General features: G+C 35.4%; 3 protein-coding genes across 5 annotated transcripts; 1 reads left to right on the top strand and 2 right to left on the bottom strand.

The window, feature by feature from the left end:
• Nucleotides 1–638: 638 nt before the first annotated feature.
• On the bottom strand, nt 639–7478 carry LOC120330151 (uncharacterized). Its single transcript, XM_039397000.2, has 11 exons — nt 6223–7478; nt 5844–5886; nt 5445–5586; nt 5218–5278; nt 4863–5060; nt 4403–4460; nt 4128–4167; nt 3926–3992; nt 3357–3491; nt 2477–2930; nt 639–2087 (listed from the first exon to the last, which is right to left on the bottom strand). Exons 1-11 carry the CDS (start codon nt 6243–6245, stop codon nt 639–641), a joined length of 2670 nt encoding a protein of 889 aa, XP_039252934.2. The 5' UTR covers nt 6246–7478.
• Nucleotides 7479–11276: 3798 nt separating this feature from the next.
• On the bottom strand, nt 11277–17081 carry LOC120329299 (uncharacterized). Of its 3 annotated transcripts, XM_078118310.1 has the most exons (7): nt 16300–16416; nt 14611–15665; nt 13584–13740; nt 12941–13086; nt 12568–12729; nt 11989–12101; nt 11277–11664 (listed from the first exon to the last, which is right to left on the bottom strand). In XM_078118310.1, exons 2-7 carry the CDS (start codon nt 14612–14614, stop codon nt 11554–11556), a joined length of 693 nt encoding a protein of 230 aa, XP_077974436.1. In that variant the 5' UTR covers nt 14615–15665; nt 16300–16416; the 3' UTR covers nt 11277–11553. The 3 variants fall into 3 exon arrangements, with proteins under 3 accessions (XP_077974436.1, XP_039251813.2, XP_077974437.1); XM_039395879.2 differs by lacking the exons at nt 14611–15665; nt 16300–16416 and adding an exon at nt 16823–17081; XM_078118311.1 differs by lacking the exon at nt 16300–16416 and having other exon boundaries at nt 14678–14788.
• LOC120329297 (uncharacterized) lies at nt 16435–23987 on the top strand. Its single transcript, XM_039395876.2, has 12 exons — nt 16435–16650; nt 17143–17233; nt 17325–17421; nt 18503–18579; nt 18673–18734; nt 19220–19264; nt 19571–19775; nt 19988–20119; nt 20859–20959; nt 21100–21312; nt 21561–21770; nt 22046–23987. The coding sequence occupies exons 1-12, from the start codon at nt 16589–16591 to the stop codon at nt 22185–22187; spliced, it is 1437 nt and encodes a 478-aa protein (XP_039251810.2). The 5' UTR covers nt 16435–16588; the 3' UTR covers nt 22188–23987.
• The last annotated feature ends 1013 nt before the right edge of the window (nt 23988–25000 follow it).

Genomic DNA, 25000 nt, shown 5'->3' with positions numbered 1-25000 from the left:
ATTCATATTTATAGTTGTCTTTTGAATTTGGTTAAGGTCCATACTGATGTGGTATTCATTTGTACACATTGGGTATGCGTTCCAGCGATAAATAGGTGCCAAGAAGACTTTTATTCATACTAATATTCATGACCGACAGTATATGGATTACTACAAGCAGTAGTGAGCCGTTTTATTTACTGTAAGGTATATTTCAAAACGGAATCTAATAAAAAATGTAAACATTTCATCTCTTGAAAACAGAATAAAAAACAAGGGAACAATTGAACGACGAAAAAAATTCCATTTTATGAAAAACACAGAAGTTTTAAAAAAAACGGTGTAAAGAAATGTATGTATTTGTATACATGCAAATATGTTATATATTAGCAATTGAGATATCGATTCATTGGAGGAAATTTTCTAGCTTACAATTCTGTTGTCGTTTGTGTTTTGCTATTTTGTAATGGAAATGCGATCTGTTCTTCTTGGTGACGGGCTTAAAACACTTTTCTGCGATGAAAAAATAGTTACTATATTGGATATCTATGTAACCTGGAAATAAAGAACGATGACGATCGTTGTTGCACTCGTCACGCAAATCACCGTGTATCATACACCATTTAAAGACGGCGTTAACTCGTTCACTTCCTAAAACCTTAAATTTTTCTTTTTCGCTTACTTCGTCTTTTCTTGTACGATGACGATTTTCCGTATAATACCGAATCGTCAGAGCTTTGAGAAGCAGAAGATTCATTCCGCCGTTTGATAACGGCGCTTCCGTGATTCAGAGTAACACAGTCTCTCACGTCCACACCAAGTTCCACTCTAGGGTGGAACTTGCAAACGTCCGAACATGGTGGGCTATAGCGTTCAGTTTGAATCCAAGCATTGCTGAATTCAACTGACGAATCCAAACCTTTGTGGGTTTCTTCAGTTTGAGTTGCTTTAGTACTGCTGATGGATTTTGTATAGCATATAATCGGCGAAGACGCTTTGTCCAGATATTTTGTAGCCGTTTGAACTCGACAATTTGATAAAATTTCGTGATTTGCATCTATGTATTTATCTTCTTCCCCAGTTGTGACATTCTGGATTGCGACTTCCGTTGTTGTTATATTTTCATTATAAGCCATTATGCTTCCATCATTTGTTTGGCCCAAAGATTCATTCAGCTTCTCCACCGCTTGTGACAGAATCATAGTTACTTCGTTGTTTAAATTTTTTTCGCTTACCTCACTCGACTTGAAACCGTCTATTTGCATTATGTTCGCCAGGTTGAATATACCAATGGGCGTCTCTTTTTGGTTTTTACATACTTCTGACTGTATTTGTTGACTTTCCTGTTCCTCCAATTCTACAGGTGTTTTAGTTCCTGTCAAAATCTTAACTAAACTCATCGAATTTTCGTTACTAGTGTTGTCTTTCATATCAAACTCTGAAGCAAGACCGTCGTCTTTGTTGATAATCCAAGGAAAACAACTGGTTTCCATATTATAAACTTCAGTACATTTTTCATTGTCAAAAATCTCAGATTTTATATTCGTTCCAGTGTTATATTTTGCACTTGAACAAGGTTCTTTCAAATGATCAGGTATAGTATCTTCATTTTGAGTGATAACGTTTCCGCTCGACCCATGTTTTATACTTTCATGTTGATTGCTAGAATACTTCGCTACTGTAGAGAACGACTCATTGTTTGCATACAGATCACAAAGATTGACTCTTCCTTCTTTTGAGACAAAAGATTCGTTTGGGTTATATTCCTGCACCGCGTCTGTAATGCTATTATGAGATCGTTGATTCTTCAACTTTGGCGTTTCCGTCAGTGTACGATTTCGACATTCCGGGCTATAAGAGTTGGGAATATTCTCGGAAGCTATGTTATTTTCTGCCACTATACCAATCTGTTCAATTTTTGTTTTGGGGGTGAATGACAAGGATATGTTATTGTTTGGAACACCAGAAGAAGAATCCAGCTGTCTTGGTCGAAATTTTAGCCATTTTTGAAGACTTTCATCTGCACACTCTTCTGAGGAGAAATTATGAAATTTGACCTCTTCTTCGTCCGATATCCATGTGAATGGTCGCTCCTGGAAACGTGGCCCCTATTATGAGGGATCATTTACAAATTTTAAGACGGAAAGAATGAATAAAAAAAAATATTTGAAGCAATACAAATCGCTTTGATAAAATCGAACTGTAATTTTCGTTTTCTGAACAAAATATGAGCGATTTACAAATGCAACCGAACTTGAATTTGCTTCAATTTCAAACAGCATCATAGAGACGTAGTTTGTTAGCAATCAGATAACCGTGTAGCTCATAGCAGTTCAACAGCGTCCTACCAACCAAAAGTGTATCAAGTTTTGCTTAAGACACATGTTTAATTAACTAAAACTTCTCACAACTTTCACTGTTACTTAATTAAAAATTGGCAAAAGTATTATATTACATCATATTTCTATATATTCCAACCGAATTTAAAATGACACACCTTGCCTAAGATAGGCGTATCGTCAATTCCAACAAACATTGGATTCGTGAATTTGTCCTTTTCCCGTTTTCCTCCACATATGTCATTGTTGGCCAAACGTTCAAATATTAAGTCAGAGCATGACTTTTGCTGTGATGTGAGAAGAGCGTCCACATTCAAATTTTCAAGTAAAATTTTAGGACTGCCATGAAGTATTCTATCCGTTTCTCCAAAAGTATTTTTAAAACTGATTGCTCTATTGAATAACTCCTCGTGGTTGTTATAAACCGGAGTTGGGTAGGATAAATGTTTGTTTTTGACTTCATCAAGAATTTGGGGAAACGTAGCGCTCTCCATCATGTCAAAACTTGCTGGAGATGGATATTGAATGCCAGTAGAAGTACCAGCACCTAGTAAAAAATTCACGTCGAAGCATGAATGAGGATCGCTCCTGGTTTCGCTGTCACTTGTTAAGCTAGAACAGAGAGATGTAATAATTAATAACAAAAAATGCTAATTGATCATGAATGACTGCTTGATCAAACGTTGTGATTTATTTCCTAACAGTTTTTTTCTCATCTATGAGTAATTCTTGATATAAAACTTTTACTTTTTAGATATCATTATTTTTGATAACATTTATGGGCAGATTCTATTACAGAAATAAAAAAATATTCATATCTGAATATCGCCTTGAAAGTGAACTTCGAAATTACAGGAATTAACGTTGTACTCAAAATCGAAAAAAGAAAAAAAATCATACTCGCTCGACAAATTGTCCATATTGACAAGTGAAACTATACCAGTATTTTTGTTGCGTTGAACATCCCAGTCACTTACTTTGCTTTGAATGGTATAAGAAACTAGGAAATCCTAGAAGTGTTCAAAAAGAGAAGAAAACCTGTAACATTCATTGATGTGCGAGAAATTGACCTTCTTTTCACTTCGCGATCTTTCACATATGAATGATTCTTCACAATCGGGAATATTTCCATAAAATCGTTTGTTGGCGCTTTCAAGTACTTTTTCTCGTGATCTTCATACCAGTGAGAAAAAAATAAAATGAGCCTTGCTTTAAATTAGTGAAATTGACTGACTTATAACAGTATCAAAATTCAAAACATTTTTAAATCGCAGGTATGGCAAGGCCAAAAATGCGTTGATCCGAATAACACAAAGTTCGAAGAAAAATCCCATTATTCCCCACATGGTCATATCAAAATATTGTATATAAAGCTTCGATTTTTTTTGTTCGTCACTGTTAATTAAATGTCATTTTTATCGGATCACTATACAGCGAAATAAAATTATTACAGTTAAAAAATAAATGACGTCATTGTAAATTGTCGGCAATTTATATAATTGACCTTCCTCATAGTACGCTGTACAACATCCACAACTACATAAAAATCATTGTTTTGGGCATATTCAAGTCAGCTTACATAATATACAACCTCGATTATCACTTACCCATAGATGTCATCATAGAGTACTGGAGTAGAAACTGACAATGCACTTCCTTGGAAGTTGGAAACACCTAAAAAAATTACACTCTTGTTTAAAATATTTCAAAGTATATACCTAATATTATTGCTATATGGAAACAATAAAACAGGCTAGTCGAAGCAAATAATTCTATTATAATTTAATATAAAAAATCTGATCCACTTACCACGGGGGTGCCGTCCTCCCATATTGTTTCTATTCAATCTCTAAAATGGAAAAAGATCGTTATTTAACTCATATATGTCGATAAAGCTTGTGCTAGTTCTCCAACCAATGTTAGAGTACCAAAATCATACCAAGTATATATATCGATATGTCGAACACACATGTGATTTTCACTTTAAATATAATAAAACATTATTATAATTTAACTTTATAGACACACATGACGTTTTTACTATAAGTGCATTTATAATGGCAAAGACTATAAAAAAGATTTACCTGCGATGCAAATTGGTCAATTGGCGTTGATTGGTACGAAGGTAAATGCTTGAATTGCCTGCAATATGTGAAGGTGTATGTATCTTTATTGTTCTATGACTAAGTGGAATCGTTTTGAAGTAGTATATTTAGTTCAATTAATAAATAATCAATCTATGTCAAAAAGTCTATATATGTCTGATGCTCTGGATACATTTTTAGAAGTATCAATGAACCCTTAGCTGCTTCGCAAAGTTTGTTTAATTACCGCCATATTATATAGCACAATAATCATTCCGCAATTATTGCATTTTTCGCTGAATAAAATCATATCCCAAGTTGCAAATGATGCAATAACTCTAGTATAAAGAATATTTGCGATCATTGATATATTAGCACTTTACCTGAGTCCCCGAATGCAAATAAACTTATCCCTACTTGCGGACAACACGCGCGCCCAAATTCACAATAAAGCAATTACCTCTGCCTGGTATTGGAATGTTCATCGTCAGTCGCGTCTGCGAGTTCGATGTTAGATGGTTGTTTGCACGGAGAAACATTAGGAAGATGGAGTTTGTGCTTGAAACTTCTATTAGATGACGACTTCTTACCAATATTACCGAATCTATTTCTTCCATGCGACAGATCAATGTGTTTCACTACTCTATGGATAGGAGATCTTAAAAGATATATAAATTAAATAGGATTTTAAAGTCGAATTATCGAATTTACAATAATAAAATGAGTGGCCGCGAGGAATTATCTTCAAAGGGCTAAAGCGTTTATATACCAGGTTGGAAAATCCAACTAAATGCATATTTCAAATATTTATATACCTTTCGTGTCGAGAAGAGTTCCGTGTTTCAGCAGAACTACACGTCGACGGGGCGTCTTCATCTGAATGAAAAGCAGGGTAGTTTTGGGACAGGATTATTTGAACTGGGAACAATGAAATAACTGATATTTCCTATTGAACGATTGCCAGGACAATAAATACATGCGATTGAACGAATCATACCTTGTCCCAGTAGAGTTAGTATTACGAAAACGTCGGGGCACTGACCTTTAAATGGAGAACGTTTAGTCTGTTTAACACATTGTAAATGTAAAATGTCACGACTGATACTCTTCTTCTTTCCTGCTGGAGTAGTTAAAGATGTTGCCGATTTGACTCTATTTGCCAATCTTCTCCGTTCAAAGAATTCCTGTGATATAGGGTGATTAAGTTGAGGAATATGCGTCGCGCTACTCTAAACTCCTGATATCTCCTTCCTGGAATGGTTGAACTATCATATTTTATTGAACACGTCTTGCAAAGCCATCCATAGAAAGATATTTCGCATCGATATTCAGTAAACTACTTTTGAAAAATAAAAATTAATTGTGATGTTAATTCACTTCTATTTCATCAAACGATTTACTTTATATGTGGTATAAATGATTGTTATTTCATAAAACGAACCTTTTGCTTTTTCTGATCGTCATTCAGGCCTCGAAAGCGATTCCTAAAAACAAACAAAAAAATACGATTTAACTTGCCACATTTATTCTCCGTAAATTACTTATAGTTGAGATAGCACAACTTATCAGATGGAATGAAACAAATGAGGTTATGGAAGTGTAATGGTCTAATACATTTAGGTAAAAGTTTGCACCCAATTATTTGATCATAGTAGTTCATGTACCAATATTAGCATCGTTATGCTGCGCTCCATTGGTTAGAATTTAGGAAGTTAACAACTTTTTACTAATAAACGTGCTCGTAGATCTTCGTAGTTCAATTACCAAACATTTTATCGCATCACTTCGAAAGATCAAAATATTACAGAATATTTTCTCACCTCGTTCCACCAATCCAGTTCATTGTAAACGTAAACGTGAAGTCCAGATTTCCAAATTTACACTAATTTTCAATTCAATAACACTCAGGTTAGTGAATGTAACTTATATATGTGATGTAACTTCCTAGTTCGATACAATGGATGCATATATTTTAGTAGAATTGGAAACTGATTGGCCATGCCTACTTTACATTGATTAGGTTATATTTCATCATAATTCGCGAAAATATGACGTAGTTTCAGAATGGATTAAAAGGTACATCCAGGGGCGTGGCAATATGGGCAGCGTGTTATCGGTGTGAGTTTGTTGCTTATTACTTATCGATCTTAAGATCGGTAAGTATGTTGATAGGTATTTGTCTGTTTGTTTGTTTGTCTCTCTGTTAGATGCACGCTATATCTCACGAAAGCGTGGTTGAATCTGCTCCAAATTTTGCATGTTGATTTTGGATGAATTATGTCGTATAATTAGCGAATTATTAATTAATTAGTGACGGGACAAACGGTGTCACTATAGAGTTTTGTTTTGGGGGATACCCTAACCTCCGATCGATAAGTCTTAGGTCTCCGACCGATATTCTCGGTTTGATGTTGAACAATAATACAAAAATTTCACTCGTACCTTTAGTTTATTTAGCCTCATTTATAACAACATCTATAATTTGTTTATTCCTGAAATTATTTTCAAGTTAGGTATAAAGGACATCATTATCAGAAACTCGTGCAGCAGAAAAGTTTGACATGACCCTGGGTACATCGCGTGCGCATCACACTGCGTTACCTCTCTAGTGCCAGCGGAAGCATGTTTTACCTGTCGCGGGGCTTCTACGACAAGATTAATGGTGTTTCCCGTTTTATTTTTAATATGTATATTGTATAATATCGTTTCAATCTGTAGAAGGGCATAGCGCCGCGTCACCAATTTCATCATTCTTTCCTGACATGTTTTATAAATTTTGGAACAGTAAATCAAAGATAAGACGGTCAGTTGACACAAGAGGTAGAAAGTATCAAATTGATGAACCATCGTCCAGTCTCACTATGTCTCCGCTGAGAGTTTGAAACTTGGTTTGCAGATTCACTGATTGAATTTTCTTATGCTTCTTGTCGCCGATGATTACATAATAACGCATTCTTGTAAAAATTAAACTAAAACCACAATTAAAACGTCATCATGTTATGTGCACAAATATTCAGACATTAAAGCAGCGTACACAATGGTCCCAGAGAAACGTCTTCCATGCATGAAATGAATAACCTGCTTCGAATCAACGTAGTATGTTTAATGTAATTTTCGGGGTAATTAGCATTGTCGGGGTGGCTGCCAAGCGTGACATTATTTATTAAGTAAGAATCTGAACCATCCGGTCTTCGTCGGTAGCGGTGGCGCAGGGGAAGCGTATAGACACGGTCAAACGCGGGGCTAGTTATGAGTGTGGGTTCGAACCCCGTAGGGTAGACTAACTTACAGGGCAGAATCAGCAGCAAAGACCGGACCGGAGAGGCCGGGTCAGTCGAGAATCAGCAGACAGGCGATCCATGGAAAAAAAAGGAGCTTCGGGAGAGCAGACAGGGAAGGAACCAACAGCAGACGGGCCAGTCCAGAATCAGCAGGCAAGGCAGGTGTGATGCAGGGGAGACAAAATGAAGCAGAAGGGCCAATCGAGGGGCTTCAGGAGAGGAACACCAAAACGGGAAGGCCCAAGCCGAAAGAAGAAGGCTAGAAGAAGCAGACAAGACAGGCACACCAAACAAAAAAGAAGGCCCCGAGAGCAGCAAGCCAACATGCTTAAGAAGAAGCAGACAAGACAGGCACACCAAACAAAAAATAAGGCCCCGAGAGTGGAGTGGAGAGAGAGAGAACATGCTTAAGAAGAAGCAGACAAGACAGGCAGGGAGGAGAAATGAAGCAGACAGGGTTTTGGAGGGTTTTGGAGGTCCGGATACACACACCAAACAAAAAAGAAGGCCCAGAGAGGAGCAGCAAGCCAACATGCTAAGAAGAAGCAGACAAGACAGGCACACCAAACAAAAAAGAAGGCCCCGAGAGCAGCAAGCCAACATGCTTAAGAAGAAGCAGACAAGACAGGCAGGGAGGGCAACAGCAGACAGGGTTGAAGGTCCCCGGATACACCAAACGAAAAAGAAGACTTCGAGAGCAGCCAAGCAACATGCTAAGAAATAAATTAAGTCCAAGGAAAGAACACCAGACGAAGAGCAAGAAGGCCACCAGCCAAGTCAAGTCCACCACCGAAAATGTAACGAATGAAAAATACACCCCCGAGAGCAGCCAAGCCAACATGCTAAGAACAGACGAAGAGCAAGAAGGCCAACAGCCAAGTCAAGTCCACCATCGAAATGTAACGAAAGAAAAAATACACCAAACAAAAAAGAAGGCCCCCGAGAGCAGCCAAGCCAACATGCTAAGAAAAAAAATGGATTTGTACAAACAAGCATTTGGAGAGAAAACAAGCCAGCGTTATTCGTTCATTCGTACAAACAACAGGTTCTTCGGTACGTGTGAAAAAAAGGAGCATTTGGAGAGAAAACAAGCCAGTAAAACAACCCTGAAGCAAGTTCGGTACGTGTGAAAATGGAGCATTTGGAGAGAAAACAAGCCAGCGGTATTCGTACAAACAACAGACCCATCCTGAAGCAAGTTCGGTACGTGTGAAAAAATGGAGCATTTGGAGAGAAAACAAGCCAGCAGTATTCGTATAAACAACAGACCCGAAGCAAGTTCGGTACGTGTGAAAAAATGGAGCATTTGGAGAGAAAACAAGTCAGCAGTATTCGTACAAACAACAGTTATTATTACAAAAGCAAGTTGTGAGTGAAGTGTGAAGTCGGCAGCGAGGGCCAAGGGAAAAAACAGTGGGGTCTCAATCAATATAAAGTTTAAAAACATCATTATTATTTTATATATACAGTATTATATAGGGCACCAAATCGTAGCCTCTAAAAGGCATGATCTGATCCTATGAATGGCAAATGATGTTATACGCTGTCGCATTAATCTGTTTAATAAAAAAAATTAGTAAAACTTAGGAGTATAAAGGGTTCACGTATATACGAAGCGGAGAAAATAAGCCAAGTCAAATGTAGATGAGTTATATCATAATTAATGATTTAGCAAATGCCTGGCTATCACAAGATCGTTCCGAATAACAAAATTGATATGCTACAAAAATATCACATTATCTACTGCTTTAGTTTCGAGTTTAGACAACATGATCTAACGCAACAAGATGCCGGTAAGCACCATAGAGCCAGAGTGGAAACCGAAATTATTCGTGGCTCGAGTATAATATTATTTGACAGCAATAGTCTACAATAAAACAAAGTAACGTACCGTCTGTACCCTTTCTCACTATCCTCGAAAAATATTAAATTTTATTTAATGTCATTAAATAAACTAGTGCGGAATTGTATCGACTTATCCTCACTCACAGATTTTGTTTACATCTTCACGAGAGGTTTGGGTATTATGACGTCACCTTAAAAATCACTCACCCGAGTCAAAACTCGCTATTTTGCATGAAAAGCATCCTCCGACATTGAGAAGTTAAACTAAAATTATATTACTCTACATGCCAAAAAACATGGTCTTATATATTTAAAAACTCCCGGAATGAAATGCCTCAGTCATACCTAACCACATTAACTGGGTTGGCTTGGCAATGTAAAATCTTTTCAGTTCAAAAACCTCGTCGACTAATAAATTACGTCGCAATATATATCGCAAACTGCACTTAACTAAGGTATAAATTATAAAAATATGCATGCGGCCTTCGGCACTATTCTCAACATACAATGTGCCTCCCCGGAAGCCTGCAACTTAGGCATTGCTGCTGTGTTAAATTGACACAACAAAAACAACTTGATCTTACCAACACCCACATGAAGAAAATTTAAATTAAGCAAGTCGGGAATGAATAAGTCAATCTCATAAATTGATATCAATGTCGGAGGTCGAGCTTCTATCTAAATTAATTTTCGGTTGCTTCGGTAGTTTAAAAAAAACTCAACTTTTGTTTCAAAAATTGTTCTCGGTAGTTTTTGTTCGAATTGAAAATAAATGCATCTGTCAATCACTGTAAATTTAACAAAGTTCACGAACCTTCAGTAGGAAATTGACAGGAAAAAAGGCAGAAAATAAGGCAATGTTAGTTAATTGTGGAAAACAATTTCCAACCGTTTTACAAGAATTCAAGTCGGATAATCGTTTTTAATGAGAATAAAATTTAAAAAATCACAAGAAGGCAATTGTGATGTAGTTTCGAATGAACCATGCAATACTGTTTGAAAGTTGTAGTAAATTTCAAATGAATTTTTATGATTTTAAATGTTACCATTATGATTGATTTGAATGAACAGTGGAAAGAAATTTTTGGAAAAAATGCATCCTTCAGTAGAATAATATATATAATTGAAGTATTGGAATGTTAATTTTAGTTATCTTCATGGTCGAAAAGTGAACAGCAATATCAAAATGTTTCAATTGTTGATTCTTATTCCTGTATGTGTTGGAGCCGACTATACGCTTTTATATGACACTAAGTTAATTTTATTTTTCACTGGGTAGATGCTCACAATTTGATTAGAAAACTTGACGAATTAGTATGATAATTTACATACCTCTATATTTTTGAGACCGCTTCTTAGGAAACCACTCAACTAATCACAGAATTATACCCCGATGGGAGTAATCAATCCCTTTTTGTAAAATCATTTGCAACAACAAACTAATGCAATGATAATATCCGCAGAAACATATGCACAACCTGATTGCATCCATATTTTAATCAGAAAAATTAGTAAATTTTAATAGTAAAATTAATTTAGAAAATCGCAAAATTGTTCGTTTAACGTTTGTATTGCTCATTTATTTTACTATAGTTAGTCACTTGATTATACATGTTCTTGAAAACAAAACGAATGCACTATTAGTTGATAATGATCACATAAAATTATTTGCTGTCTAATTCCAGTCGGCGAAATTGTCTCTCCGACGTTTTTCATCTAATTGTGAACTCTTCATTTTTTATTCAAACTTAGTAACATAATGTACATGTTTCCAAGCGGAAAATAAGTTGAAAGTATACAATTTTAGTTTATTTTGAAAATCATGCCAGTAATATAAATATATAAAAAATGCATAAAATTTTACGCACTCAAAAAGTTACAAACTTAATTTGAATAGGATGTCTTATCTCTTAAAAGAGTGCGATTTCGAAATTGTACGGCGTCATAAAAATATCACGAGCTAGCTGTACATTTGGATTCAGTAGAATATCAGATTATCATTTATAATAAGATGTACCAAAAATGTTATTCGTATCCACCAGGGCTTACCCTGTCTGTAAATAGGACGGCGGTATGTGGATCTTCACTGAAATTCAGCGTCGATGGTGACATTTCATCTCGCCTTTGTCTTGAACACTGATTTAAAGAATTTGAGAAAAAAGGACAAGAAATTAGTTGTGTTGGCATTATAGGATACCAAAACAGAAAGATCTAATCCCATAATAAATACTAATATAGTCAAACTGAGCCGTAATCGATTTCAAATTTATTCTGGAAAGAGATTGGCTCGTAGGAGGGTTAAATTATATAGCTAACAACAACCTCTCTCTCGCGTTCTTACAAACCAAGATAATACAAAGCAAAATGCAAGTTTATCACAATGCATAGACGTGGCTGTAATGGAGGACGCGTCAGTTGAAATACAGAAACAGAATAAAGGTTACTCAGACATTTACCAACCTCGAATATGAACAACTTTGAAATGCCATCTAGAACGCTGGCATGACGTTGTTCAAAATAATTGACGGTTTCCTGGACGTCGTTTTCAAACGCCACCTTGTTGTTCTTGAAATCTGTGACAACAGAAAAGTAAAATGATAGAACTCGGGGGACACGGCAGCCAAAACGCCCAAATTTAATATACTATTACAAGCAGTAATTTGGCACTCGTTTTGCGTACTGATTCAAATATCAACATGGTTGTCATATTTTTCCATATTTCGTATATATATCTTTTCTTATATCCACTGGACCGAATGCTTTAAAATTTTCAGTGTTTTAAGATTGCATTTTTAGCTATTACTTTTTTTTCAAATTTTGTGGGCTCTAAGGAATTACTTTTTTATTTGTTTTGCATGCGATGGCATCATAAAAAATTGCGCACTTTGTGGCCGTTCCCAGTTTAGCTTTAGTCGTGAATACTGTCGAAACTGTGGTCTACTCTACTGTGACAGATTACACACCGATTCCCGTTCAGATTCGTTTTAGCTTTCATGTCTATATATTTGAGCATCGTTCTCTTGATATACGAGTACTCACCCGGTACTACAGCATACAACAAAAAAAAGTCGGTATGCCCGATTATTTTGTGTCTGAAATTTTCGACAACACACTGTGAGACTGAACAATGACGATAAGTCATTTCAATGTTTGGCCAACGTATCTCTCCTGGTGGACTCAAAAAAATCTTCTCGCTGGTACCTGCATGTAAAGACGAAATGTATATATATGAACACAATAAAAATATTAAGTATGTCCATAGTGATTCAGTTTTGTATCTTAAAATAGTAAGAGAGCAAACTATTTATGCACATGCGAGGGCGAGTTCTTTACTGAAAATAAAATTGTAATGACACACGGTAACAGATTTTATTGTGCCCATTTCTGACAAATTCCAATTGTGGAAACTTACTCTTGATTACAGCTTTCCGGTTTTCATCTGGACAAATCAAAATTCCGATTCCGTTTTCAAACGATTTTTGTTTGGAACTCTCCAAATTGAATATGCGATCGTTCTCGCTTCTGTCACCAACATCAAAATTGTAATCAGACGTTTTACTGTAAAATTAACAGACAGTGTTTAATAGAGAAGCGTTTTACATCGCATTATAGAGTTATTTATCATATTTATCATAAAACAATACAGCAGAAAATCAGCGCAAGGAAAGAGTCTTCAGATCGACAAGACCCACATAAAAATATGAGGGATGAGAAGCGATTGCTTGATTTCCTTAACATTTTATTGGAAAGTGGATGCGACTGAAATATTAGAAAATCGACCTTTGAATTTGAGAGTCTTACAAAAAAGCACTCCTCCTCACAGTCGTTGAGTATTTCCATCTAATTTGAATACTGATGAAATACAAATTTTAATGAATACATCAAACTCTACCTAATTAAATTTTCCGTTATTCTATATATTGACGCATAATATTTTTGAGAAACTATACAGAGTAAAACATGATCATTCCCCTCCCCCCCCAAAAAAAAAAAAATTTGCAATTTATATTCAGTAGTGGTAGGATAAAAAGAATGAAAAGCTGATATTGATTTACAGTAAAATGTCCACAATTCGTTTGGTGCTTTGTTTTCCAATTAGTGTTTCTTCGGGCAAACTTGTGGTTTTCTTCATTTCTCGTATGCTCAACGCCTTATCTCTGATTTTGGCTTCTATGGCATTCTGAACATCTGGTATTTTACAGGCTGATGAACCTGCAGAGATACATATTTTATAACTTTATTATATTAAGTTCATTACTTTCATTGAGGCATTTTGAGCACCCAGCCCAGTGGTTCTCAAACTTTTTGAGTCGCACCACTTTTTCAGAATTCTTCAAGTCTCGCGCCCCAACTCAAAAAAAAAAAAACTAACAATAGCTAAGCTACACATATCATATAGCAAGGCAATGGTATCTTTCATTCAAAAAAAAACACGTTGAAAATACGTAGATGATATCGCAATCTCTAAACAACAAAGAACTGCAAATGTCCAAAATAAGGAGGTCAAGATCAAATCTATAACAAATACTTTTGTTTTTAATTAGCTTCACGCCCCCTCAAAAAATGCCTCCCCTTTTTTAAATTTTGTAAATAATCTGTTAATGTTCTTTTCGGTAAATAATTGCTGACGTATCTAAGAGATGCATCTTTATACATACGTCAAACACTATTTTCAACATTGAAAATATTTTGTGTTACCATAAACCGATGTATATCGCAATACCAAGTTGTAGTCTCAGAAGCCCTCTGAATCTGAACATCGATTTCATACTGATGTTGACAGAGACCTCACGCTATGATAATACCTTAAGCAAATCTCACCCTGTAGGATGGTAGACCTCACACTGTAGTAAGACGTAATATTTTACCATGGTAATCCACCACAAGATAATCTTATACCAATTTATAGAATGTAAACTCAGTTTTAATGTAATTATAGATTTTTTTTATCTTGTTTTGTTTTATTGTATATCGCAACCGGTAAGTTCTTTCTGTCGCTTGGTATATTGGCAACAAGGCGAATGTAAGCCAACATTGTTGACAAATACCGAAAAAAGTAAATCGAAGTTAAAATTTACTTACCCATATCTTGAAATCTATCGTATAAAAACACAATATAATAATTCACAACTTCTTGTCAACCTATTACCTCTAAGTCCTCAGACGTTATCTATTGATAAAGTTTCCATAGTTCTCGAACAAAATGATAACAAGTCCGTCTTCTCGTGCCCACGCCCGATTGTGCCTGCTCGAACAAAATGATAACAAGTCCGTCTTCTCGTGCCCACGCCCGATTGTGCCTGCTTACCGGTATCGGTTACATAACTACGAACAATAGGATTGGAGCGACATGAAAATATAAAGGCAATGACAATAGCAATCATTTCTTTTCATATCTCCAAAGTAAATAGCATCTTTAAACCTTTCTTGTGCTTGATACTATAGGCTTTTACACCCTACAGGTACATAACATCTTGTTTCGTTTGACTAACTTATAATTTTTTGTCTTTTGCTCAAACGGATAGAGGCTACTTCGCCACCAGCAAACCATACTATGTGAAACGATATCTCTTCGATTTGGAATTGGGAACATTTCAATCCATTCAAAATAATAGCTCACTGCATATCAGTCGCTTGTCCATGGCCATGTTCGGAATTGGGGTATAAAAATACCCCATAAAACAGAAGCTAGTTTTGATCTAACATATCTATTACGTTTATTCATGCATTCAGTAAAGAAGATTCAGAACATTCGCATAAATACCAAGATGTAAATAACAGATTTGTACAATAAAAGTTTATCCCAATTTTAAGTTGTTATTATCAGTTATTGCAACATCTTTTACGTGGATTTTAAGTTTAATAATTTATATTTTAATCTGATTGAAGTTATTTCGGAATTTAACCCAGGAAAAGGAAAGCGGTAATCAAAATACAGTTACATTTTCTCCACTGACTGACTTCAACGACGAATGTGCCATTCCTTCGGGACAGTTTTGTCTTGTTAATTTTGTGTATGATTCGGCGGGCCGGTCGTATCTGGTCTTGACACATGTTTTTTTTTTCTTTCTAAAATGCAATATCCGCCAGATATATTCTTTGGGCGACTGGCCCAGTAGATGGGAAGTTCTTTTTTTCTATATTGACGAGAGCATAAGTTCAATTCACTATTTAGGTTAAAAGCCTATTTGTGACTCTTTCATAAATACCGTGTTTACCCTTTTATCCCCCTTGGAGACCAGGGTTACTTACAAATGTAGAACCGTTATTTCCAATAAAATTGCATAAATACAAAGTATGTATTCGGATCATAATGATTCATACATTGCAGTAATGACATATAGAAAATAAGAAGTATTTGAATATTTGGTCTAATTTAATTGGCAGACTAAAACTAAAGATGCTCCCGAAGTATGTGCACCAAGATGACGCACAACCTGAACATAGTATGTGTACCAGGTTAGGGTCATCTGGTTGTGCGCCATCTTGGCGCACATACTTCTGGAGCGCCAAACTATATTTACAGGGTGGTTCAAAAGTAGATTAAGAGATATTAAATTATTAGTTATAATAACAGAGATACTGTGGAGCTGTTAACCAACTTGCATGCCATCAGACTCATCACGTGTATATATAAAGCAATAACTAGATACAGTTTTGCATACAGTTTCTTGAAGCAATAGGTTACTAGTTTACTTCCTCGAATGACACCCACAATTATGAGTTATCGGTATCGATGATATTGTTCTAGGCATTGGATATACTACTTACGATATAACTCATATAGTTATTTAACCGTCGGCGGTACATGCGTGGCCAAAGCAATATGTGATCGATGCGTGGGTTCAAATGTCTGAAATACTGTATTTGAATCACCGTTACTCGTGCAGCTGATTTACGTGGCACGGTGAATCAGAAAGGTACCCACGAATACAAATTAATGTACATATAAAAGGTAACAGTAGTCTGAACGGTTGGTGACTTAATATACAATTTTGTGGCCACTATAATATACAGAAAGGAATAAGCAAGCAAAAATTTCACAGGCAGACTTCGGCGAATGGATTCAAATGAGTTTTTATTCCTATTGAAGATCCTTGTCGCCTTTCTTGTAATATACTTGTAAGTATAAACTAAATGAAGACTTCAATAACTTTGAACATTATAAACAAGATATACAGCAAGATATAGACTGTATGACATAAATATAGAAACAATATGCCGTATGGATAAATGTAGAACCTTTCCAATCCACTATGTTGGGGGCTGATTAGGTAGTAGTCAGAGTAATGACCTGATATGTGATATTTTAACGAATGTAGGTAGCATCGCATGCATGGTAGTTTGAACATTAGTAGAACTTTTTTTCGATTCCGACAGTAGCCACGAAACAAATTGAATTATTTATTCCTCCAAATGCCAAAATTAATCCATGTTTTGTATCATGGTTATATACTAAAATGCACATTATTTAGATAAAGTATGTATTTGAAGAGAACATGATACGATGAAAGTTGGTTTGTACTCGTTAGATTACTTTAATAAAGATTGTTAAAATGACTGTTGAAAAGGCCAAAATTATCATAATTTAATAAATATATATATATTATATAGGATTGATTTTTGTCGAAAAATCTGGAGAAAAAAAAACGATAAAGCAAGAAATGGCGAAGATCACCGTCAGCCCAAATCCGATGAAACGCAGGTTTATATTTTATTTTCTCCGCCAACTTGTAAAAGATTTAAGTTTCATATGAGGATGTTCTTGAACTCCATATCTGGTTAATTTAATACAGGTTAACGAAAATAATGACGAAATGAAAAGCAATGTCACCGTGAAGGTATACCCCGCTCAAGGTGAAGAAGATGATATATCTCGACACCCTGTAAAAGGTAAGTAGTTGCGTAACTGCGCATATTATTACCGTGATGTGGAGGAGAAGATTTCCACTCCGCTCCAATTACAGAAGCGAAGTGATTATTTACAGTTTGGTAAATTGTAAGCGTGTTTATATACAGCCTATATGTACTTATAAAATAAGAAAATTTGAAATAGTCCATTCAAATAAATTGCATTAATTAGTCTTGACAGCATGTAACTATCTTACAAAGCTAAGTGTCACTGGAGAAAATGATTTACCGGTACTTTAAGTGGATATTCGATCAACTGAATTCGATCGAAGCAGTTTAATCTTAAAAGTCATCCATAATTGAACTACCTACTGTCCTACTACCGTGTTTCCCCGAAAATAAGATCTATCCTGAATTTTAAAACTCATTTTAATATAAGCCCTCCACTTAAAATAAGACATAGTCAGTAACGCGAAATTTTTTTTCTAACTAGTCGATAGTAGGAAATCTCTTCTACACGTTTAAAATGATTAATAATCTATGTTTTGCAGTTATTTTGAATAAAAACATGTTATTTATAAGTAAATGAATATCGGTTTTCATATTTTGTATATTTGAAAATTTTGTAATTCTCCACTTTGTAATTTTGTTTTTGATAAATGAAAATATAAGACATTCCCCGAAAATAAGCCCTAGTGTTATTTTTCGAAAGAAAATTGAAATAAACCCCAGTCTTATTTTCGGGTAAACACTGTACCTCAAACGTTCCCTGGTATACCTGACAAAACGTATATTTCAAAGAATGGCGGGCAATATTAATTTAAAGCGTTAGCGTATACTTTATCCAACTATAATACATGGTTACAGACTGAAGGCGAGTAATCATAAGTTGTGCGTGCTCAGTATGTTTTGAGCAGTCCTACAAATCATTATGACGTCATACGGCATTGTACGAAAATAAATATGACGTCGCAATGAACGTCCTATTCGTATAGTTCAAAACATGACATGTTTTTATGATGTAAATGCGTTCGTCACTGACCACTCCTATTACTGACGATTAATGAATCATTATCATAGAATATTCTGAGATATTTTGAAAGAAAAATATAACATTTTACAGATTCCAATGAAAATGTAGCAAATATCGATGTCACAACTTCGCCGAAACGTGTCAATGTTAAAATGCGGTTTAACGAGGTGAGATTTCACTATCTAATCATTGATATCACAGAATGAAATAGTAGTTAGCAAGATAAAGCGGAATAATTTGCCAAAACTCTTTTATTCCAGAATGATTTATTTCCGGAAAGATCGAAATCAGTCGGAAACAAACAACAGGATGAAACTAGAAGGTATGAAACAATTTTATTGAATTTATAAAATGCGTTTAAAGTTACATGGTCGTATGATTTGCCTATATCAAAGTTATTAATACGAGCCTAAGCAAATCAGCGATTGGGCTTATATTGAGAAAAATGGTGAAGAGAACATGATAGATTTGAAAAATTTTAATTTCTGAATTAAAAAAAAGATTCTAGATACTAGTAAAGGAGCAAAATTGCAAGAATTTCTTTCTTGTGAAAAACTCGGGTCAGACAAATTAGAATGACATATCGTATTTAATAGACATCATATGACTCGAAGGTCTGCAAGTCCTATGCTCTAGCTATCTCTTTTGCTAATTTCTTATTGCTGCATTTGCTTCATTCAATATTTACCAGCAACGTTTTGTTGTACAGTAAAGATTCGCTTTGACTATTATAGTGAAAACAGATTTATGTGTAGATGTATACTCATATTCAGTTCGTGCCCATATATATAAGTATTTTTGGTTTAGACTTTCTGAAGTTCGGTCGTGCGGCGATGGAGATTCAGGCATAAGGTAAGAAGACTCTTTGTAGGTGGATAATGAATAGCTGTCACTTGTTTTCTGATATGCGAGGCGTGTATGGTATATATATTGATTGTTTACAAACGCAGAGTAAGTCAGAGTTTCTCTTCACAGAAATATTTCGTCAACAGTTTGCAAAAACTATACGCATACACATCTAAAATTCAGACAAGGGTGCAGGCCTCCGTATATATATATTGAGCAGTTCGAATTAATATACGTTACAATAAGATGCAAAATAATAGTAGGTAATATAAAAAAAATATTACTATAATTTGATATACTAAATAATTTCAGCTTATCTTCAAATAGTGGAAAGAAAGAAGTTGTATCCACGATCTCAGATATTAACAATGTTGATATTTATGATATATCAGAAGTTATTGGTTCTCACGGCGGATCGTTGGCGATTGCTGGATGCAGTGTGTTAATACCCAAAGGAGCCTTGGACCATTTAACTGAAATTACGCTGAAGTGTTTTTTCCATCGACAACCTTTTCAAGTAAGTGGTGAAAAGTTGCAGCGACGATAACTCAGGTTAGACATTCAAAAACGCTATCGGCATAGCATAGTTGAAGATTTCCGGCCTCAGCACTGCCTCATGCAGTGATCGGCTCACTTTGATTATTAACTAAGCTATACTGGTAATTCTAATTTTGACAAAATCATGGAATTTTAATCCGGCATTTGTGTGTTTACATACTTCCATTTCAGGACGAAAATTGGTTGACCATGACCCCTACAATCCAGCTTCTTCCAAAAGGCTTGAGCTTCAAAAAAGATGTCTTGATATCAATACCGGCATATTTTGACCCACTATCTCACGTCAAACTCTCTGATATAACGGTACGCTATGTTCACAGTGAACTGTTTATGATTACCATAGCTCTTTTAGTGCGAGAGTAGTCAAACTACCGTTGTTGAGTGCAACTTTTTATAGACTAAGTAGCGAGTCATGTCGAGTCAACACCAAACCCAATTTCAAGTCAAGTCCAAAGTCCTGAAGGTTTGAGTTCCAAGCTGACTCGAGACGCTGCACTCCTGCGTTATAATTCTTGCCATGTGGCTATCTACCTTTCCTATTTCGAATCCCTAGGAATTCCTCAATTTACGTTAGCGTCAATTTGGTCACAATCTATTTCGCCCACCAGTAGGGCTGGGCATTTTCGAATACCTGATGATTTCAGAATCGAATATTTTTTTCGAATCGAATACTTGGAAGATGTATAATTGTATGCGATTTTTCATTGTAATTGGTCCTTTCAACATATGAATTACTGAAAACGTAAAATACATCACTCAGGCAGATTGCTGAGAGTTCACATACAGTAAGAAACACGTTTTATCAATAACTCACTACAGAAAATAGTCATAATTGCATTGAAAAACTATGGCTCCGATAAAAAAATTCGAACCGATTCACTATTCGATTCGAAATGCCCAGCCCTACCCACCACACCCCTTCAGCTGGTAGCGATGCACACATAGAGGCTGCATGGCAAATTCGTCTTATAGACTTGATATAAATATATATAACATAAAATCCTATTTTACTAAAAAATCAGTGGTTGTTGATATATTTTAGATACAAACACGACAAGAAGAAGAAAGCAACTGGGAAGAATTTAAGATAGTAAAAAATAGTTTTCCGGGCAGAATTGTGTTCGGTGTGAATCATTTTACGTTGTGAGTTTCTTTTTAATGTTTTGAAATTTTCGGCGAATGCCTATTCTCACTTGACACTTTTTATGTGAGATACAGAATGGAAGAGTTCGGAGAACATACCCAAAAGATCAAGAATTACTAAGCTTTTATTTCCTTTTAAGATTCCGAGCCATCTTCCAGCGGGCGATTGAGAAACTGTTTTCAAAAACGTTATATTTTGTTGGCTACGTGAAGCGATTTACAGTAGAGCAGAAACCTAACAACTACGAACTAGTTTGGTGTATTTCCGACGTACATTCGTTTGCATATGTCACAAGGGGAATGAACTCGGAACATTATGAAATGGTAGTGGAACCTGGGACACTTATGATTAGGTGACTTCAACTTTTTCTCTGCAATAACCATTTCAGCATATGTATGTTTTCTGGAATTCGAAACGACTACTCAGAGTCATTACCTATGAAATATATGACATCGCTAAATTATTTTCTTCTGTTCCGTTAACTGGAGCAGTATCTTTCATATTCCCAGTAGTCAAATATGATAGTGTCTATTCATATATTACTTTCATCTTTTTTCGAATAGTTTCTAACGTTTTTATTCCCAACATATATATTTACAGGCCCGACCAGTCTCTAAACATCTGTATCAACTCAGAAAACTCAAATATTTCTGTAGAGCCACCAGTGATTTCCATCAAGAACAAAGACATTTGGCCGTACGGTGTTATTGTAAACAAAAAATGTGGCCTGCGTCATATCAACGACAGCCAAGTTGACGTAGTTCGAATAGAATACTGCTTCGAGGTTTGGTGCGAAGGAGACGATCCGCGGTAAGACATATTCAGTTATAATGAATCTAACACAATGAGCCATGCGTGTAGTCAACGTAAGCATTTAGCACAATTTCTATCTATAACCAACCTGTGCGGAGAGTTAAATTAATTTCAGATATTCTTTTCTCGCGCTTCTCTCTCCTTTCATAATACCGTGTGCATCTTTCCACATCACTTTACGTTTATTTCACAAGTAAAATTTTGTATTACGGTATTTTTGTATCTCAAAATTCGTGTCCATGCGTCAATTTCAGTTGAATGTTTTCCAACAGGTGCGACGTCATAAAAAGTGGTAATGGTACCTTTCAATGGCTATCAACACTACGAAGATCAAGTAATGTGCAGTCAGTGACTATAAATAACTCTGTTATAGACAATGTGTGTCTGACTTCTGTAAAAAGTCACAAGAAATGACACGTGTTGTTTGTAACGTGCACATTGACACAGAGCAGGAAGAATTTAAAAATAACCAATTTGTAAGCAATGACACAAGATGCTTGAAAACTGAATAAATAGAACGAAGTGCAATAAAAAGCAAATGCCTGTGGCAATATTTGCACAAGTCTAAGGCCTATCTCGGTAAAATACCTGATTACTTATAAAAAAAGCACTCGAAAATAGACCTTGAAAACGAAGAGTGTTTCTGAGTGGTTGACTCACGCGACTTCTGATCATTTTTTGTTAATGTATCTTTATAATACGATATAAAATAAAATAAGGGGGTATCTTGAAGTAATGGGAATAAACCTGTTATGTGTTCTGAGCAGAGATACCACGTAGATCATAAAATAATATATATACGTATTTGTTTTAAATTTACGCTCTAGCCTTTGTATGGGTTTCTGTAAGTTTATTTATAATTTTATTTAACTATAGCATATATATACTATTTGTTTAATTATCCAGTGCCACCATTTTGGCTGCAGTTAGAAATAGGTTTTTCACGGGTGCACGTCGCACGTTCATGTTTTAGGCGATATTACTTCGCAGTGTAGTCTCAAATTCAAGTTCGGTGCATGAAACTTGCTCTTTCATCAAATATCAACTAATAATCAATAATTCAAACAGCTGTGGAATATATTTCTTTAATTTTTAGTTACTTAAAAGGGTCTGTTGACCATATTATTTTTTCAAAATGCGACTAAATTATTTTTTCCAAATACGGTACCTTTTTTTTAACTTTCCTTTCTCAATTCAATTAGAGTATTTCAGAAAAAGTATCAGCTAACTTTGTTTAATAAACATGCCCATTTTATATTTACTTTGGAATCTGTAATCCATTGTTGGAATTAATTTGATAACTTAACCATCTATAAGCAGTCGGTGATAACTTTTTTCTTCTGACTCAAAATATGTGTTTTAATATTGTAAATAGAGTTTGCCTGTGCCTTATCCCGATGGAAATATTTTAGCGGCCGTCGTTTTTGCAGTTTTGCCCACCCCTTCCGATTATATTTTATGATTATTTTTCATTCTATTCTTTTTACTGTACGTTGATGATATATTCGGAAATAAATCATTCTTTCTCTATGACATACGGCAAAATCATCGTTTTACTTCTAGTTATAGATTCAGATTCAGATTTTTTTTATTTTCGTCGTGCATGAAATATTGTGCAAACATATATCAGTAGGCTGGGCATTTTCGAATACCTGATGATTTTAGATTCGAATCGAATATTCTTTTCGAATCGAATCTCGAATACTTGGGAGATATATATTTGTATGCGACTTTTAATTGTAATTGGTCCTGTCAACAAATGAATTACTGAAAACATAGAATACATAACCCATATTGCTGAGCGTTCACACACAATAAAAAACGCGTTTTATCAATAACACACTACAGAAAATAGTCATATGTCAGAATTGCGTTAAAAAAATATGGCTTCATTAAAATAAAATCGAGGAATTCACCTCGACCATTGGCGGAAAGAAAGAAAAATGGCGGCGATTCGAAATTTCGCTCTGAACCCATTCGAATAATTTACTATTCGATCCGAACTGCCCAGCCCTAGATATCATTACTGTATATTGTTCTTAGAATTGTTAGCTATTATATATGTGTACTTCAGCATTGTTTATCATATCATCGGCTATGTCATTTATTTACTCTTGCTTTGAGAACCTCAATTATAGCTTTGGTGTTGCCAACTATGATAAACTGCATGTATAAACATATGAAGCCCCCAGACTTCGTCTGTGACAATACAATCATCATAAAGAAGTGCGTGCGAGTGATTGCAATATTACACAACATATACAGATCTGTATACAATGCCCATTTGGAACAAATCCTAGAATTGGAAATAACACAACTTTTGTGTACAACGTCTTAAGATCACTGAAACTTTCGGGTATAATCATACACAGACATAAGTACAAGTGTAATTTAAATTAACTACATTTCCATAAGTAATTTGTGGGTTCTGCTTTTTTGGGGGTCGCCCCGTACAGCAGTTTCGACTACGTGTGCACACATATTTGTGCTTCGTATTGCCTCTTTTTCGATTTCTTGCAAAATGGGAAACTTTTGACCTCTTATAACTAGGGTTAGGCCCTACCATATATTTGTGACTTCAAAGTGGGACGCCTCTAAAGACTACGACTCCTTAGCTGTGATTTTGTAACTTTTTTCGATTTTACTACATAGGCCTACATTTAAAGCTATCCCGTCCGTCTTCATTGACCATATAATCATCGAGAATTCACGCGCATATTTTCTGTCCAAATATCGCGTTCAGTTCGAATAATAGAAAGGAATTGACGTTAACGATACAAATATATACAATCCAAAAAGTATTGGTTTTACATGCGATACGTTTCCAAACAATGTTAGCGGGAAACAACGAAACAAACGCATTCACCTTCAGTAAGTAGGCTAGCGCTGCGCTACATAAAACAACAGTAACAAGTTAGTGTATTATGATGGAAGGCTGAACGCCGAAGCGGGACTTTTGGCTGACGCTTAAAAGCGGGACTGTCCCGCCTAAAGAGGGGACGTAGGCTATGGTAAGCCTACTTATAATTCAATACTTCAAACGTGATTCGACATAAATATGTCGAAAACAATATAGCAACATGAACGGCCAAACTGTCAGAAGCGACAGAACTATCATTAGGGGCGACAATATCGAAGCGTCGCCACGGAGCTTCATACCCACGCGAAGACAAGTATCCAAACCTCTACTAACTGATCACCAGCATCGCTTTTGAATTAAGCAAATT

Source organism: Styela clava, chromosome 12 (genome assembly GCF_964204865.1).
Source record: "Styela clava chromosome 12, kaStyClav1.hap1.2, whole genome shotgun sequence".
Taxonomy (NCBI): Eukaryota; Metazoa; Chordata; class Ascidiacea; order Stolidobranchia; family Styelidae; genus Styela; species Styela clava.
The sequence above is the reverse complement of the archived record's forward strand: the minus strand, read 5'-3'. Positions and strand labels throughout refer to the sequence as shown.

Bases quoted from the DNA above. Each gene is read 5' to 3' on its own strand.
- LOC120329299 (XM_039395879.2), bottom strand. From the start codon at position 16,880: ATGTTCAAACTACCATGCATGCGATGCTACCTACATTCGTTAAAATAT. The intron at 13,087-13,583 runs GTAAATCAATAT...TTAATTTTACAG, and splicing joins CGAATTGTGGACATTTTACT to TAAAACGTCTGATTACAATT. The intron at 11,665-11,988 runs GTTGGTAAATGT...TCTTTAAATCAG, and splicing joins CAAAGTTGTTCATATTCGAG to TGTTCAAGACAAAGGCGAGA.
- LOC120330151 (XM_039397000.2), bottom strand. From the start codon at position 6,245: ATGAACTGGATTGGTGGAACGAG. The intron at 5,061-5,217 runs GTATATAAATAT...ATATCTTTTAAG, and splicing joins AACTCTTCTCGACACGAAAG to ATCTCCTATCCATAGAGTAG. The intron at 2,931-3,356 runs GTTTTCTTCTCT...TCTCTGTTCTAG, and splicing joins CACATCAATGAATGTTACAG to CTTAACAAGTGACAGCGAAA.
- LOC120329297 (XM_039395876.2), top strand. From the start codon at position 16,589: ATGGATTCAAATGAGTTTTTATTCCTATTGAAGATCCTTGTCGCCTTT. The intron at 20,960-21,099 runs GTGAGTTTCTTT...TTTCCTTTTAAG, and splicing joins GGTGTGAATCATTTTACGTT to ATTCCGAGCCATCTTCCAGC. The intron at 21,771-22,045 runs GTAAGACATATT...GTTTTCCAACAG, and splicing joins TGCGAAGGAGACGATCCGCG to GTGCGACGTCATAAAAAGTG.